General features: G+C 33.9%; 1 protein-coding gene across 1 annotated transcript in view; it reads right to left on the bottom strand.

Moving 5' to 3' along the window:
- The window catches only part of LOC131076995 (isocitrate dehydrogenase [NADP]), a 194,499-nt gene extending 181,155 nt beyond the window's left edge, over positions 1-13,344 (bottom strand). The window contains exons 1-3 of the mRNA XM_058014357.2: positions 12,766-13,344; positions 12,636-12,679; positions 4,671-4,780 (exon numbers count right to left, since the gene is read on the bottom strand). Coding sequence (XP_057870340.2) covers positions 4,671-4,780; positions 12,636-12,679; positions 12,766-13,015 — 404 coding nt within the window. The 5' untranslated portion in view covers positions 13,016-13,344. The remainder of the gene's footprint in view (positions 1-4,670; positions 4,781-12,635; positions 12,680-12,765) is intronic.
- Positions 13,345-17,524: the final 4,180 nt, after the last annotated feature.

Raw genomic sequence — 17,524 nt, 5'->3', positions numbered from 1 at the left:
CCTCTTCTTCATCAAAATAGTCATCTTCTTCTTGGTTTTCAATATAGTTTCTTTTAGAGCCATGAACAGAATCTCATCATTTAAGGACTCCTCTTCACTCGCATCCAAAGAACAGCTTTCCTCCTTAGAGTAGAAACTTCTCTTGAAGTTACGAGTCTTTTTTTCCTTACCAAAGTATTTCTTTTAACTGGACTTCAACTTCTTTTCGTAGTTGTTGTCCTCATTCTTCTCATAAGGACATTTGGCTGCAAAATGTCCTCTCTTGCCACAGTTAAAGCACTTTAAAGGCAGCCTGTTTTTATATTTTCCAGAACCTCTTTTTATTTTTTTCACAAAGTGAGCCTCTTCAAAATCAGATTCACCATCAGAATAAACACTTGACGCATATTCTTTTTCTTTTCCTTTCTTTGAAGCTTTAAAGTTGTCTCCTTTTTAGATGAGGAATCAATATTTGTTCTCATCTCATAGGCAGTTAGAATACCATGGAGCTTGTCAACAATCATTTTGTCAAGATCAACAATCCCCTCAATAGTTGAAACTTTTGCATCAAGTCTCACGAGTTGAGAGACCTTGAGATATTTTGAACTACATTACTATCCTCAACCTTCTCTCCAAAACCCTTTAAAGAGTTTACAACTCCATCAACTCTAAAAATTTAGGCAGCAACATTCTCTTCTTCTCGCATTTTAAGACTTCCAAACTACATTCTATGAGACTGAAGTTTAGCCTTTCTAACTTTATGATCTCCTTTATATGCCTTTTGAAGTTTCTCCCAAATGTCATGAGCAGTTTCGCAATGCATGACTTTTACAAATTCAGTCTCTGACAAGCCACATAATATCGCATTCATAGCTTTTGCATTATGTTTGAATTCCTTCTTCTCATCAACATTCATTGGAGGAATTGAAGGAATTGTGTAACCAGACACAACACTATTCCAGACATCAAATCCAAGTGACATAAAATAAGTTCTCATTCACACACTCCAAAAAGCATAGTTAGAGCCATCAAACAAGGGTGCTCTGTTTGTAGCAAGTCCTTCAAGTGCATTCATTATGTGCTAACAGATCAACCTACAAGCTTTTAAGCTTTGTTTCCAAAGGTATCTGGCTCCAATACCAATTGAAAAGCACACAGAAAATACTGAGAGGAGGGTATGCGTGAGTATTTTAAAAACTTCCCAAACTATGAAATCAAATTTGAGAGATCAAACAGAGAGCAAACACAAAAAATTTCTTATGGAAAGCCCTTACAGGTAAAAAACCACGACACAATAGATTTCAGAAAAATAAATGGGCACCGACCCAGATTACAATAACGAGCACCAACTCACAAAGAGAGCACCAACTCTCATCGAAGCCCCAACTCCAAATTAGACATCAACTCAAACAAAAATTCTGAAACTGAAAAGAACACCTTTCACTAAGCACGCAGCACCTCTATATCAATCCAAAAACACACATTACTTCTGAAATTCTAGTAGTAGAGATATCAACCAATATGAGATTACAGTAGATAGAATATTATCTTTGTTTTATCAGATAGCACAAACACCTTCAACACACTGCTCCATACAACTAACAGCATAACTTCCCTCAACCCGGCCATATTCTCATATTTTCTATGCCAACAGTAGCATACAAATGAATTCCTTTCAATAACATTGTTCCTTCTATGTTTCTCCACCAAACTGCATGTACACCAAACCTCTATTTTTCAACAATAATACTTTCTCAATTTCATACCCCAGTCCTCAATCCATGCTACTCACATTTTTTATCAAAATGTTTTTCTAAAAATGCCAGTTCTTCAAAACGTTATCAATTCATATCAAATCTTTTTCAATAGCACTCACTGTTTTTTTAAAAAACAACGAATACTTTAAATAACAGTCCAAACACATTTTCTAAAGATCTTCACACCCTTGACTCATCATTCATATCAAAAAAAAAATCATCAAAAAGAACTTCTTCAATTAGCCAAGCCAAAGTACTTCATTTAAAAAACGACTCTGCAAAAGAATATATCAAATCGATTCCGCAGATTAATTGAACCAAATTCTCCACATCAGTCCACACAGTATGTGAGAAGAGATAAAAAATGCACAAGCAAGATAAAAAAGTAATTTTCGCAATTCTATGGTTGTGTAATTCAATTTGATTCACAGCATTGAAGAAATAGTCTCTACCGAAAAGTTCAATATCAAATTTTTAAAGCCTAAAAAAAATGATTATAGAAACCGTTTTTTTTTTCTAACCACGATTAAGAGAGACGTCAGAAAGTCTATCGATTCAACCCTTTGTTTACCACGCATACATCCGATTTGGATGCAAGGGCATATCTGCCCAACTTCGACACAACTACAAAAAACGTACTTCCTGAAAGTGTTTTCATCCAGAAAAAAAGCCATGTGAACTAAACACAACAAGCCCAGATCTCATAAACAGAAACGTGAAGAAGTAACTGCTCATTCAGATAGCACAACGTGTTAACAAAGTGGTTACACAGAGACTGCTGGCAAAATCCAAAATTCTGCCACAATTAACCCTGCAACTAACACTCCTGTACATACCAGTATTCCATCATCACAAGCTATGAAATAGTTAATAAAGTCTGAAACAAATCATGAAACACAATCACACCAAAAGAAAATAAATTCAACTCCACTTGTTAAATAAACTCATGCTCTTTGGTAAAAATAACCAATGACATAACACATCTGAATTGGCAAGGAAAACATGATGTGGACACCAAATTAGCTTAAGCTGACAGCAAACTAGCTCAAGCTAACACTTAGGCAGCTTAACCAAACAGTCAAGCAGCTGAATTAGATAACCAACCAGGTGAAGAAGACACACAAGCAGCTCAAGCAGACTAGCAAGAAGCTTAAGCAGCTCAACCAAGTACCCAAGCACTCAACCAACCAGGCAACTGAAACACACAACCAACCAACTCAACCAGCTTAAGCACCTCAAGTAGACAACCAGGCAAACCATTACTTCGAGTAATCCTCTGAGATTAATAATGGCCCAACAAAGAGTGGAAGAAGGTTTACAAGTTTTGTCCTTAAATTGATTAAAATGTATGAAATAAGATTTATTATAGCCCAACAAAGAGTGGAGGAAGGTTCCCGAGTATTGTCCATTAAAATGATTATATTTATACCATCCAAGCTTCAGACAAACATTGCTCATAGTAGACTACATCTGCTCACTATGAAATTATGTAGTTTTACAATTGCACCTTTGAGGTAATTAGAATGTTTTTATTATATTGCAGAAGTTAATGCATGGAATGTTGTAGGACTTAGACAAGTTCTATGTTATAAAATATATATATTATAGTGGCCCAAGAACGTTCTCAAGACTGAGAAAGTTATACCAAGATGCAATATTGTTGAGGTCTTGTTACCCATTATTCTTCTTCCAAGTGTTCATAAATCCTTTTTTTAAGGGCTCCTTGAATTATGCTATCTATCACAACCACTAATCGAACCTTCGATAAACCAATGGTTGAGGCCAAACCAAGATATGTAAAAATGTGTAATCTGAAGTAAGGACTAACCATACCCCTGATGCACATATCCACTTTGTGTCCTCTAGAATATACTAGAAGTAGAAGTTGTCAAAAATAGTGCAGAGAAAAAAGTACAACAGATATACCAAATTACCCTCTTTACTGCTAGGAATAGAACCAAAAACCAATTAATAGGGATTAGTCAAAACGGAACCTACAAGCTAAGTATCAAATGGATCAGCCAAGAGTATTCCTAAGTCAAACATGTCAAAGTTATTCGGGTAATAAAGACCATGTGCCAATACATTGAAATTAGAACCAACTAGAAAAAAGCAGCCACACATGTGATAAAAGAAAAACATAATACACAAGTATCCCCAATCTAGCTTAAGAAAGAATAAAAAATGTAATGAATAATACGCAAAATTACATGGAAAACAAGAAAATATTTTTAGGAATGGACAAAGTGATCACAACACTGTAAATATAAGTTGTAAACATCATCGAAACAACACATTCATATCATATTGTAGTATTCTAAACAAAAACTTGGAGCACTAACAATTCAAACATTAGATATTCATTTTACGAAAAATTAAGTTGTTATACTTTTCTAACATGACAAAACAAAACCTTGAATATACCAGTAATTGTTAAAAAAGAAAACCAAAAAACACAAGCTACAAATACAAAGTGACATAGACATCAAACATTGATAATCATTTGAATTCTATTCACTTCCATATTAACACTCCAAACTTATTCCATTTTAGGAATGGAACAAGAAGCATGTTACACACAGGAAGAGGCCGATTCCAAAGCATTTCCATCAACTGCTATGCAATATTACAAGGTATCTGCAATTATTGAGCATCAACGTGATGGCAATAAACTGTAACTTCTAACTACTCAACTTTGATTCTTAGTAAATTCAACCTGAAAATGCTTCAAGGCACATAGGAGTGTCTATGGTACAAATGAAAATGCATTGGAAACTGCATGGGTCTCAAGTGCATGATAATTCTATAGATCTGGTATAATTAACTGTCAAGGCATCTACCATGTTATTTTCCATAGGGTGCAATATCATAAATACTTCATAACAGGAAGTGCAAGCATTAGGCACTTGTGATTATTTTCCTAGTTAGACTTACTTGAGAGTGGCCTCAGCACTTTCCACAGTAACTTTATCATTGGTTGCATCTCGATTCGGCAGTCCAAGATCAAAGTACTTTAAATCCAGCTCCAAATATGGAAATATAAGCTGCAAAAAAAATAGCTGTTGTGTGAACTTAAGCGTCTTTTTTATATTTATATTCAAAAAAAATGCATCAAGGATGTCTAGAAATGCCCCCCAAGTATCAAGGATTGGTGCAGGAAACATGGGCCTAATAGTATACAGCCTCTGACCAAAGAAAAGTGTTTTCTCAACTTATGGTAAAGAAAGATTCATAATAAAATATTACAAACAAAAATTTTAAGCTCCAGGGGATTGTGATGTATTATCAATGGTAGTTACCTGTACTAGTGTAACCCAAGTTCATATCCCTTTCACTGCAATAATAAGGCCCATAAATCTGATGCATGTGTGGTGAGGCTGTGTTGTAATGACAAGGGGATAATTTCAAGCATAAACTGTGTTTACAAATCTTAGTATGTGGTATAAGAAAAGACAATGGCAATCCCAACACCTCCCAAGGAAATTATATTTCTGAAACTTTTTGAAGCAACTTAAAGATCTCAAGCAGTAAGGAAAGGTAATATGACTAAAGAAATTATTCAAGAGCAAAAGACAAAGTTGAAGAGAAACCATAAAGTGCAGAGTGACCAAACTGTTAAAAACACGAGTGAATGATGGATCGTATTGAGAATCAAATTGGGTTCATGTTAAGGACAACATTAGAACATGGTCTGAAAATAAGGAATACATTTGAATAGTTATTCTTTATACATAACAGTTTGGAAAGTTTTTGATACAGTAATTAGAGTGTTGAAAACCATAAAAAGAAGAGAACTTGTGGATTTCCTCTTTGTCTAGGGCTAAATCATCCTAGTTTTCCAAATCAGTAAAAGAGAAAAGCATGCTTCTCATGGTGGAAGTTTGCCAGATCCTAAACTTTGGCAAAACATCCCTAAATTTTAGTAAAACTTGGGGATTATAAAGACTAGATACAACTCACCATGACAAGCTTTCTAACTTTCCACATTTTTTAAATAGTGGGAAGCTAGTCAACTTCTGGCATTCCAGTAACAAACCAATTCTGCACTACTGGTGAATTCATTGATTGAAAACAGGTATGTGGTATATCTAACAGATACAACGTAAAACGAAAGCCAAGCATTGAACGCAAACCAAAGTAACCATAACTGGCATGACTTACTGTTTAACCTTGGAAAAAACTCTGTGGTTAAGCATGCTTGAGTTAATGTATAATGAATAGTTCTTAAGGCACAACAATTTATAAGTAGGGGCTCTATAATGAATGGTTCATAAGGCACAATACTTGCTGAAGGTTTTGCAAATTGGGTTGCAAGCTAAGTGTGTTTAAACTTGGACGAAACTCCGTGGTTAAATGTCCAAGGTTAAATGCGCTTGAGTTGGAGTAGTTCTAGGATGAATGACCTCCCGGCCCAATGCTTCACCTTTGTGAGCATCACCTAGATGCAATGAGTGCTAAGTGGATCATTCATTCTCATGAGAGATGGGATCTTGTGAACCACTACTCATGAAGCATGCGTCATTGAGTTTGACTCAAAAACTACACAGTTGAATCCTAATAGCAATATCATAGTTTGACTTGCTGTGGATAATATCTCCTACTTATGTACTATTCATATTTTGAAGTGTTTAAAGGAGCAATTGTTCTCTTTATTCTTGTCTTTGCATATAACCCTTCCGCTCATTCTCTCATTCTACCTCCCAATCAGCTATTTTATTCTTTCCTCTACCTTTAATTTAGTTGCTAGCCTCTTGTAATGCTACCTCTAGTTTTTTCTTTTCTCTCTCCAAGGCCTATTGATCTCTTTAGCTCCACTGCATCAACTAATTTTTAGACCCAAAGGCTGGCAGGACTGCTTCTCTAATACCAATTGTAATGTCCTGTTCTAAAAAATCTTTATTTTTGCCTTAAATAAATATTCCACATTCATAATAATAGTTGCACAATGAACTACAAATATTAATTTAACTTTAAACCTATAATTTTGATAATTATAAACTTCAGATTTGAAGCTTTAATATAAATTTGAAAATATTACATGTCTTGAAATGTTTCTGCTAAAGTTAGGGGTTTTTATCCACTAACTAGATGAAGAGATTAAAGGTTTTTGTCCTTGAATTTTCTGATCTTTAAGGGGTTTTGTCCTCAAGATTGCTGAATCTTTAATTCATACTTTATAAGAAACATAAAAGATATATCTTTTGAATTGCTGCCTCCTTCCTCTCGATCTATCTTCCTTATATACCCCTTTCTCTTCAATAGTGTAATGTCCCCTCTTTCAATAGGATTTATTTATAAATAATTATAATAAAATTAAAATACAAAAGAATAAAAAAAAAAAGATTAAAATTAAAATGTATTAAAAAAATTTAAGTTTAATGAATGGTCAAGGCATGAAATGAAAAGTTGTGACTCCCTCAAACATGAGATATAAAAGGGAGAAGAGAACCTCATTTAAAATGAGGATGGGGGAGGAAGAAGAAAGAAGGAAGCATGTGAAACAAGGAGGGATTAATGGAAGTAGAAAGGAATGGGTAGAAATGATGAAGGGCTGTAACTCTTTCAAAGGGTGATAATTATTAAAGGTTATGACCCTTGCAAAGGGCAGATATGATGAAGAAGTGCGACTCTCCCTCACATAGGAATATATAAAGGGGAGAAGATTTCATTTGAGGAATACATCCAAGAAAGATAAACTTGGGGAATAGAAAATAAGCATTGTAATGAATAATCAGATGTGCAGATCTGATTCGAATAATAAGACAGCAATGAGGAGACACCATTTGAATGCATCTCTCTTTCCAAAGAGATGTGTCTTCTCAATGAGATATGAAGATATAAAATGAGTCAGCAACTAATGGAAGAGGATCACCATCAAATCTCTCAGGCAGAATCAGATTCCAAGCACAGTCAGTAAATAAATACATTTGCCAAGGAAGATCGAAGCATTCAGCATAACAATAATTCAGTCCAGGATCGACTGATAGAGGTTGAACTGCATATAAACCAAAGTGAATTCATTTTCAGATCAGGCATAGTACGACAGACTAATACTATATCAGATCTGCCTTCCTCAACAGTATCCTTCTTACAATCACTTGTTGCTTATGCATAATAGATAATGCTTAAGTGTAAGTTCCTATAGAAAATAAGGTGTGCTTGATTGTCTGAAAACCCTCTTGTGGGATAAGGCCTGAGGAGTAAGATGTGGGTGGCGAGCAGGCCCATAAAGAGGCCATCCTAGTAGGACCATTGCAGCCAAGGACAAAGAGAGCACTTACAGAGTCAAGTAACCCCCTTACAACCTCCCCCCAATCCTGCAAGAGAGCATGTGTCTTCAAGAAGATGAGACATGAGGTGAAAACAAGTACAAGCTGCCAAGCAAGCAAGAGGGTTGTGGTAGACATCCCCTTGGGCTTGGTGGAGAAATGGCTTTGAGCGAACCCATCATCTCTCTTCCTCCAAACTCTAATATGCTTAGTAGTATTATTAGTAATCTACGATTATGATTGATTTACTTAGCATATATATATATATATATATTTTGAATATATTGTCATGTTGTGATTACAAGATTCAAATTCAGGATTGCAAAATTGAAGAAATATTTATTCAGTAAGATGTAAGTTGTAACCCTAACCCTAAATTTGTTGCAATTGTGATTTTAGGGCAAATTAGGAAGAGAACACTACAAATAGTCATAACCCTTCATATTCCCTTTGGCCTTTTTATTGTTAATTATCATTTAATCTTTTATTTGGGAAAATCATAGGTGTATGACTAATCCCACAACCTTGCTGTCCTTCACTACATTATAGATATTAGTCGATCATCTCTCTTCCTCCAAACTCTAATATGCTTAGTAGTATTATTAGTAATCTACGATTATGATTGATTTACTTAGCATATATATATATATATATTTTGAATATATTGTCATGTTGTGATTACAAGATTCAAATTCAGGATTGCAAAATTGAAGAAATATTTATTCAGTAAGATGTAAGTTGTAACCCTAACCCTAAATTTGTTGCAATTATGATTTTAGGGCAAATTAGGAAGAGAACACTACAAATAGTCATAACCCTTCATATTCCCTTTGGCCTTTTTATTGTTAATTATCATTTAATCTTTTATTTGGGAAAATCATAGGTGTATAACTAATCCCACAACCTTGCTGTCCTTCACTACATTATAGATATTAGTCGTGCTTGGATCTACCGCCGCCTATCTTCTGTAATTGATGATCAGTGATTAACATTCTTTCAAGGCCCACGGAAATATATGTGCATAAAACAATTTTTCGTTTAGAGTCTTAAAGTTTGGGCAGGGGCATTACAGTCAGTGATATGGTTTAATTCTGCTAGTTTTATATTTTGGTAGAGTCAAGTAAGTTATTTAATTCAGGATTTAAATTGTTACAACCTGACTTTTAAATGGGGCTAACAAATGATAACATTGAAAAGAGAATGCCAAAACCCAATACAACATTAAATAAACAGGGAAAGATACTATTCTAGGCAAGGATGAAATTTCTAACAGAAGCACAGTTGTCCGTTCTCCAATAATATGTCATGAGTGGTTACAACAACTCAATATCAGTTACTCTACTTGAGCATATAGAAGTTTCCACAACTTCACCTTCTTCCAAAATCCTAGGAAGGCCCTCTCTAATGTTGTCAAGGCTTGCAAATTCAAAGTCTGCTCCTACCGGGCAATCAAGGTGCCAATAAGAACCAGCTAGACGATCAAGTGACAAACAATTATCGTGTCCTCCAATTCATTGCAAATAGAATTAAATGGTTTTAAAATTCCCAAGACAGAACTCCTTCCTGCCGCTCTAATCCAGGGATTGTGGGGAGAATCTGTAGGGGAAAATGATAAAACATTCTTGCAAAAGATCTTAAATGGTATTGCATAGGTTGAAAAGACAATGAGTATAAACTAAGAGAATTGTATAGTACTTTGTGGATCAGCATTTCAAGGCGAAGTGCATGCTCCAGGACTCTTTTGAGTTCTTTTGAGAGCTTGCAGCTAATGGGTGTCTCATCATTTCAGCATTCTAGAGGGAAAATAAGTGTTTAAACTTGAATTATATCACATTGTGCAAGTCTGCTACGCATTTTCCGGCATGAAATTTGTTTCCATTTGTTTGTCATGACACTTGTGTAAGCGGGAAATCATAATTGTTAATCAGAATTAATTAGGCAACCACTAAACCTAATCCAATTAACAAATTTCGAATACAACACAATAAGAATAATGCTGAAATCAACAATTAAATTAATTGATTCAAATGGAATCCATTGCTGATCACAAGCATCAAGACTCCTATTGCTCTTCTGCTCCTTGTGGTACGTTGGCTCTCAAAGTCACGCTTGGAAACTTGCAAAATAACAACACAAAAATTCGAAGAGAGTGGATATCAAAAAAAGGGAATTGATGTTCAATTTATAAATTCTAGAGAAATGATTTGGATGGCTGAGATTGATTTGAGAACTGATTCGATTGACGATTAAGATTTCATGTGACCAGTTGGTGAGAGAGAATCACTCTTGCCGATTGAATCTGATTGTTAGATGAACTAACTTGGTTGAGGAGATAACTAATTTGATTGGGAGTTGAATGGAATTGATGGATCAGTCAAGAAATTTGATTGGATAGTTAACAGAATCGATTGATCAATAGACTGATTTGATTGATCAAATGACTGGATTAATTGATCAGTCAGAAAAAGGTGATTGAGATTTAACTGGTTAGTCAGAAAAGACTGATTGAGTGTTGACTGGACGTCAATGGCAGTTATAATTTTAGCATGTACTATAGGAAATTAGCATGAAATTCAATTTAATTTGCATTCAGATTTTTGAAAATGCCAAATGACATACAAATTAATAAGAAATTAAATGAATTTGAATTTAGGGGGGATTTGATTTGTTCGAAATGGAGGGAAATTAAAATAAATAAATTTATGAAATTTATTTAATTTGGAGGACATAATTAAATAATTTGAAGAAAATATTTAATTATGGGAAAATAGAAATTGAACTTAATTAAATAATAAAAATCATTTAATTAAGGTAAATAATCACAATTAGATAAATAATAAAATTATTTAATTAATTTTAAATGAGGAATGGTTAATTGATTAAATGATTAAAAGGAAATTGAATAATTAGTTTATGAAATATGAAAAATATTAATTTAGAAGAACAAAATTAGATTAATTAAATAATTAAAATTATTTAATTAATATAAAGGAATAATCAGCGATGTTAATGATGGGTCAATTTAAAGTGTCTACAACTTGTACTCTGCATATTTTAAATTTGTGACATAAGACCTGCACATTAAATGTAGGACATGTGTTTGGAAAAATGTCTATGTTACTGAACATACGCTGTGTAGAAAAAATAGGCATCCATTTCTAATACTTGTTATATGTTGACAAAATCCTTTTACAAAATGTGACATAAGGGATGTGTATAGAATAGCAGTGCCTAAATAAACTTGAAACTGTAGTCAGAATTGGATATGTGGCCCCTGAGTTTAGTTCCAAATATTATAAAGCCTAGAGACACTTCTGAAGGCCAATTCATGACTTGCTTCAGCAGTGCAACTAGATGGCTAGCATTCACACAATCTGGCTTTCTTTTTACTATGGAATGAAGGTAGTTGGAAGCTTCTTGATTCAGTTAAATTCCTAATACATTGTGAATGAAGAACCAAAATCAGTAGAAGGTAGACAATAGATCTTGTAACACTATGTTGGCATGAGAACTAAACTTCTACATTATGAACTTGGTTGGTGATGATCAGGATTATTGTTCGTATTGTTGGAGTTGTATTGCACCATTGCATCTAAAACCAGGATCTAGGCAGCCTTGACAAGGGTTTGTGCAACTCAAGTCATCATCCATAAATGAGGTGCTACTGATCTACATTGTCAATGTTTAAGCATATGCCACATGTTCATTGTTTTATACATTTTATTGATAGAATGCAAAGCTAATCTCATTAACTCTTGGATGTATTGCAGTTGGATTCCTCACAACTTCTAAAATGATCCATGTTAGGATTTCTCTATTTGGTATTATTACTGTTATGAACTGATCATGATATCATAAAGCAATGCTAGATGACCTACATTGATAAACTTGTGTACCTATATGTTCCTGTCATAGGTCGTATGCATCTTTCATTTAGCTGAAATGTTGACTGGCAATGATCCCATTTGTGGAATGTTAATAATGATTACATAAATCATGAGGTAACAATTGTATACAGCTTTCTGAAGATTGCATTGTTTCAACATGATTTTTGAAAGAAAAAGGAAAAAATCGTAGTCATGATGACCAGTTATTACACAAACAAGCTATTATGCCATCAAGTGGTAGAGTTATGTGCGGTGAATTGTCATCTAGCCTAGTAAACATGGTCTGACCGATAAAGAAGGTGCTTTCTGGAAGACTTCGTTAATCAAATCGCACATACCTAAGGCAATATCTCTAGAAGAACGTGCTGAACGAGTTGCTGATATTTGAGCACTTGGATAAGTATGCTTACACTATAACTCATATTTGCCAGCTGCCCTCTTTGTTCCAAATCAGAAGAAATGGAATTTCAGTAAAATCAAAAACAGATAAATATATCCGAAGCCAATTGAACGAAAAATAACAAGTATTTAAGTGATGGGCGCCCTTCAACAAAATAAAACAAAACTAACTAACGTAAATGAGATAGCTTCTTAACAAGACGGACTACAAAAATACAGCAGAGCATTGGTGCTTTCCAGTAAGTCTTCGATCGCTATAGAATATGTCAATATAATTGATAGTGGAAGAATTTTGTTTAGTAAGGAAGAAGAAGTGCCCAGATTAAATAGTAAAGCATGCTGACCTTGTTTTTGATCATGTGCCAGATGACCCTTGTCATTTCGTCGCCTGCAACTCACACCCATGTAGACGTGAATTTAAAATAATTTTTTTCACAAAAACAAAGAAATCTATTGGGTCTAAAAATGCATTACCATCCATTTCTACGATGGGATTTTCCACTTTGATTTTATGAACGGGAACTGCAGACATGAACCTAGCTGAAGCTGCATTCATAAAGATAGAAGGAGCAAAACTGTTTTTGTGTAGGTCTAAAAAGCCCCCATTTATATTTCTACTATATGTGGGGAGCCGAGAGGGCGCTGAGAGACCCCAACATGGCCTTGAGCTTGCCGGCACCGACTGGCAGCATTTGTAGATGGAACTCATTGCTCGTTTAATCATACTACTACTTCCGACTGTATATTACTCAAATCTTTCTGTTGCCGAGGGTGGTGTTTTTATTATTGTTAATTTGGCGTAATATTGCTCCACAAAAGGCAACGGCTGTTCTCCGAAATGCCCTGCTTCTTTTCGTTGAATTGAAAGGATTTTAAAGAATACAATAATTGAGTCTGTAATACTAAAATTTACCCATGTCTCAGACTCAAGAATTTTAATGCTTAAGAATACTCATCAAGGCCTTCCCGAGGTTTTCTAATTACATCCATGTCTAAGACTTGAATTTTAATACTTAAAAATAGTTGGAATTTTAATGCTCAAGAATACTCATCAAAGCCTTCCCGAGGTTTTTTGTTTTTTTTTGAGGTATTCTAATTACATCCCTGAGATTTAAAAGTTAATGTGACTATTAATTGCACCTGTTCTTACAATTATTAAGAGATTTTTAAGTGGCATTCTATTAGAAAAGGATTTATTTTCATTCGAGGGCTTTGATTTGAAAAAAAAAAAAAAAATTCAATTATATTCAAATAATATTATGATAAAATTGATTTTTGGTTTTTTTTATTTTGTTTAAATGTTAATATTTTTTAACATTTAAATAATGAAATGTTTTTTTTTATTATTTCTAGGTGTAAAAAGTATAAACTTTTTGTCTCATTTTTTTTAAGGTGTCATCTCTATGTTTGTCTCACATCAAAGCTTATGAGAGCTAGTTCTTAAATAAGTAATGAGGATTTTTTTCTCAATTTAATTTCAACTCTTATATATGTTTTTCACAATACTTGTAAGTTGAGCTAAACTCAACAATATATTGTATATTGTTGTATTTTTCTACTTGTTTTCTTCTTCCATATCATTGCTCTAAATTTTTTGTTCATCTTGATTGTTATGCCTTTGTTAAGGTTTGGTGATTCCTTTAGGTAAATTTATCAATTACTCATTGATTTGTGATTATATTTTATGTGTTCTTCTTATTATGCTTTCAATGTTTTAAAGTAACACTATAACCAAGTCACAATAGTTGCCTCTAAAGAAAAGGTACTATCTCTGCAAGGAAAATTTTATAGGGAACTGAAACCTTAATTTTAAAATTACTTGTGAATAAATGCTTTTGGGTCAAAAAAAATGTGAGCAACAAACGACAAAGAAGTCAAAATGTGAAATAGCAGAGCATATGCAAATAGGCAAGGATATCGCCCTCAATGGGTCTTCGAAAATGGAGGTTGGGTTGATAAATGCAAAGGACAACCCCAATACAATAATCAACATTGGCAAATAGACAATAATTTTGCTCTTAGATGCGTGACTAAAGAAAATAATCAAACCAGGGGACACTTAATTTCTACAAAAAATGAGTGGCAACTGGTAAAATCAAGAAGAACTAGAACAATCAAAAAATTATCTTGAAATCTCCTAAACCCGAGTCAGGTGGCTACAAGGGCAAATAATGTGTCAATAGCTATCCCTCGGAGAACTACAGAAGTTAATAAAGGCCCTGTAGAGCATCTAAGATGGGCAAAGCAGAATTTTTTTAATGTTGGCACTAAGAACCAAACTGCTCTAAGATCAAATCATAAGACTCAAAGGAATCGGGGTAATTTGGCAAGGAAAACTCAATTTACAAAGAATCCCCAATTCAATTACACTCATCAGAAAATCAATAGGGTTAACGGACCGAATACTGCTTCACGACGGCACCAAACCAATAGTGATTCCATGGCAAAACCAACGGGAAAGACTCAATTCAATAGGGGAGATTACAAGGCATTCATCATACACAATTAAACAATGGAAACAAGATGGAATCACTGTGAAAAGAATGGTCTATTAGCAAAGTGGACCGGATTAGGGCATCCAATTAACAACATTGTGAGATAGTGAAATTGGGCATTCCTGAATCAAGTAAATATCTCTATCCCTCCTAACCACTTTCTTTTCATAAATTGTATAGATGAGACATTTAAAAAAAACTATTATTTGGGGAACCTGTAATTTATAAAGGTTTTAGTTTTCATTTTCTTGATTGGAAAATCAACTTTAACCCTAAATCATATAAGCCCAAGAGCTTTCCCAAATGTATTAAAATTCCATATTTACCAATAGAATTGTTACATATGGAAACCCTAGAGGAGATAGGAAATGTTGTGGGGTCCTTTATTGGAGTAGAAGAAAACTTTTTCAACTCTATAAAGGTTAATATTCAATTAGATATTGATGTAGATATTAAGAACCTAGAACCTCTAGAACTAATCACAGCAAAGGAGGCGTACTTTATTAAGCCTAAATTTTATGAAGGTCCCATTCAGAGTATTGTATTAACCAAAAAGGATAATGTAATAAATAATTTTATCAAACTCAACACAAAGCCCTCACAAGATGAGGGGATCAACATAAAATTTAATAATAATAAGGGGAGATTTGTAATTGAAAGCATTTACCCTGAACGTGATGTAAACCATGATGTAAATGCAAAAGTAACCGGAAGCAAAGCAACATTGAACCAAATATGAGCAAAGGCAAAGTCTATTCAAAAAGAGGTAAGCAAAGCATTGAATTGTCTAAATAAAACTTTCAGATATAAGTTGGAAGGAAAAGAGGAAATACAAGATGAAGCTAAGAAGGATATTTGTGTTGAGGATGGAGCAATTCAAGATAAAGTAGAAGAGGACCAGATTCCTATAGAGTTAGAAGTTGTTTATGATATGTTGGGAATAAACCACGCCATTGGATTAGAATATGAGATGGAGGAGGAGGATAGTGATTAATGAAAAATAAAGGTTAGTAAGAAAAATTCTAGAGGTAGATGCTAAGGAGGTGGAGGAGAATGTGGAAGAATTGGATAATGAAAATTCTAAGCAAGAAGAGGAAAACCTGAATACAGTTAAATTAGGTTTGAATTTAAACTGCCTTGATAAAGATACTCCAAATTGTGGAAAAACAATAAAGAAGAGAGGGAGAAAATCCCTAAATAAACTAAGAAAAATTGCAGGGGCAACAAAGGATCAAGCTAAAATCACATCACTCTTACATAATGGGAAAGGGAAGTGCCTTCCCAAGGAGAAATGCATATTACATCCTATAATGTTAGGGGCTTGAATGCCCCTAACAAGTAGCACCCAATTAAGCGCAGTTTAACAACTCTTAATTCAGAGATGGTTATGATATAGGAAACCAAACATAGGGAAGGAGATTGGAGTAAGTATAGCAAGAAGCTAGGAATATGGGAAGTGGAATATACTCTAGTAGAAGGGGTTGTTGGAGGTTTAGCCATCTTATGGGATCCCAGGAGGGTCTATTTCGAGGCAGTTATAAACAATACTCATTGGCAGGGTGGATGGGTGAGAAGTATAAATAATTATTTATGCTTCTTCCTTATTAATGTATATGAACCTATTAGTACCATTGGTAAAAGGAATGTATGGGCTGAGTTAGAAAACTTTATGATACATAATCCTGATAAAAACTTGAACCTTGGAGAAGATTTTATGGAATTTTGGAGCTTACGGAGAAAAAAGGAGGCATTCAACATGAGTCACATGCACAAAAAGATTTCGGAGAATGGGCGAGGAATAATATTCTGATGAATATTAGAATGAATAATGGAACTTTTACCTGGAATAACAGGAGGCAAGGTTTCAACCATATTGCAAAAAAATTAGACATATTTTTCTTTAAAGGAAATTTAACAAAGATTAGTATTATACTAAGTTCCTTGATTTTAACTACAGCAAGCTCTAATCACTTCCAATCTCATTGGAATTGGGGGAGAAGAAGAGACCTAGAAATTGTCCTTTCAAGTTTGAGAGCATGTGGTTTCAGGATAAAGAGTTCTTAAACTTGGTAGAAAAATGATGGAAGGAGGAACAATTCTCTAGTTCTAAAATATTTTGTTTCATTTTAAAGTTGAAAAAGTTAAAACATAAAATACTTTAATAGAACAAGGTGAACTTCAAAAATATTTTTATAGAAAAGGAAGAATTAGAAGCAGAACTAGATAAAGTAAATGAAATTCTTATAAAAGATGGAATGGGTCATGAAAATATGTCAGAGAAAAAGAGTTATTGCATAGGTACAAAGACACATTGACAACAAAAGAAATATATTGGAAACAAAAATCTAGAGAAATTTGGTTGAGCAAAGGTGATACAAACTCAAGATATTTTCATAATAGTACCAAACAAAGAAAAAATATTAACATAATCTCCAAAAATAAAAGAAATTAGGAGTAACATAGTGGAAGACCCTAGAAAAGTAGCACGAGAAATAGTCAATTTCTTCAAGAACACCCTAAATAATTGGGATTGTTCAAATTTAAATTCACAACAGTACATGTTAGAAAATATACCTAAAATAATTATAGAGGAAGAGAACAAAATGCTTACCAGTAGATTTTCTTTAGTGGAGATAGAAGTTGCATTGAACCAATAACACTCTGATTAGGCATCTGGGCTTGATGGTTTCCCAACATGCTTCTTTCAAAAATGTTGGCCTTTTTTAGGAATAGAAATG

This window comes from Cryptomeria japonica, chromosome 6 (assembly GCF_030272615.1).
Source record: "Cryptomeria japonica chromosome 6, Sugi_1.0, whole genome shotgun sequence".
NCBI lineage: Eukaryota > Viridiplantae > Streptophyta > Pinopsida > Cupressales > Cupressaceae > Cryptomeria > Cryptomeria japonica.
Note: the sequence above shows the minus strand (reverse complement) of the source record. Positions and strands in the feature narration are given on the sequence as shown.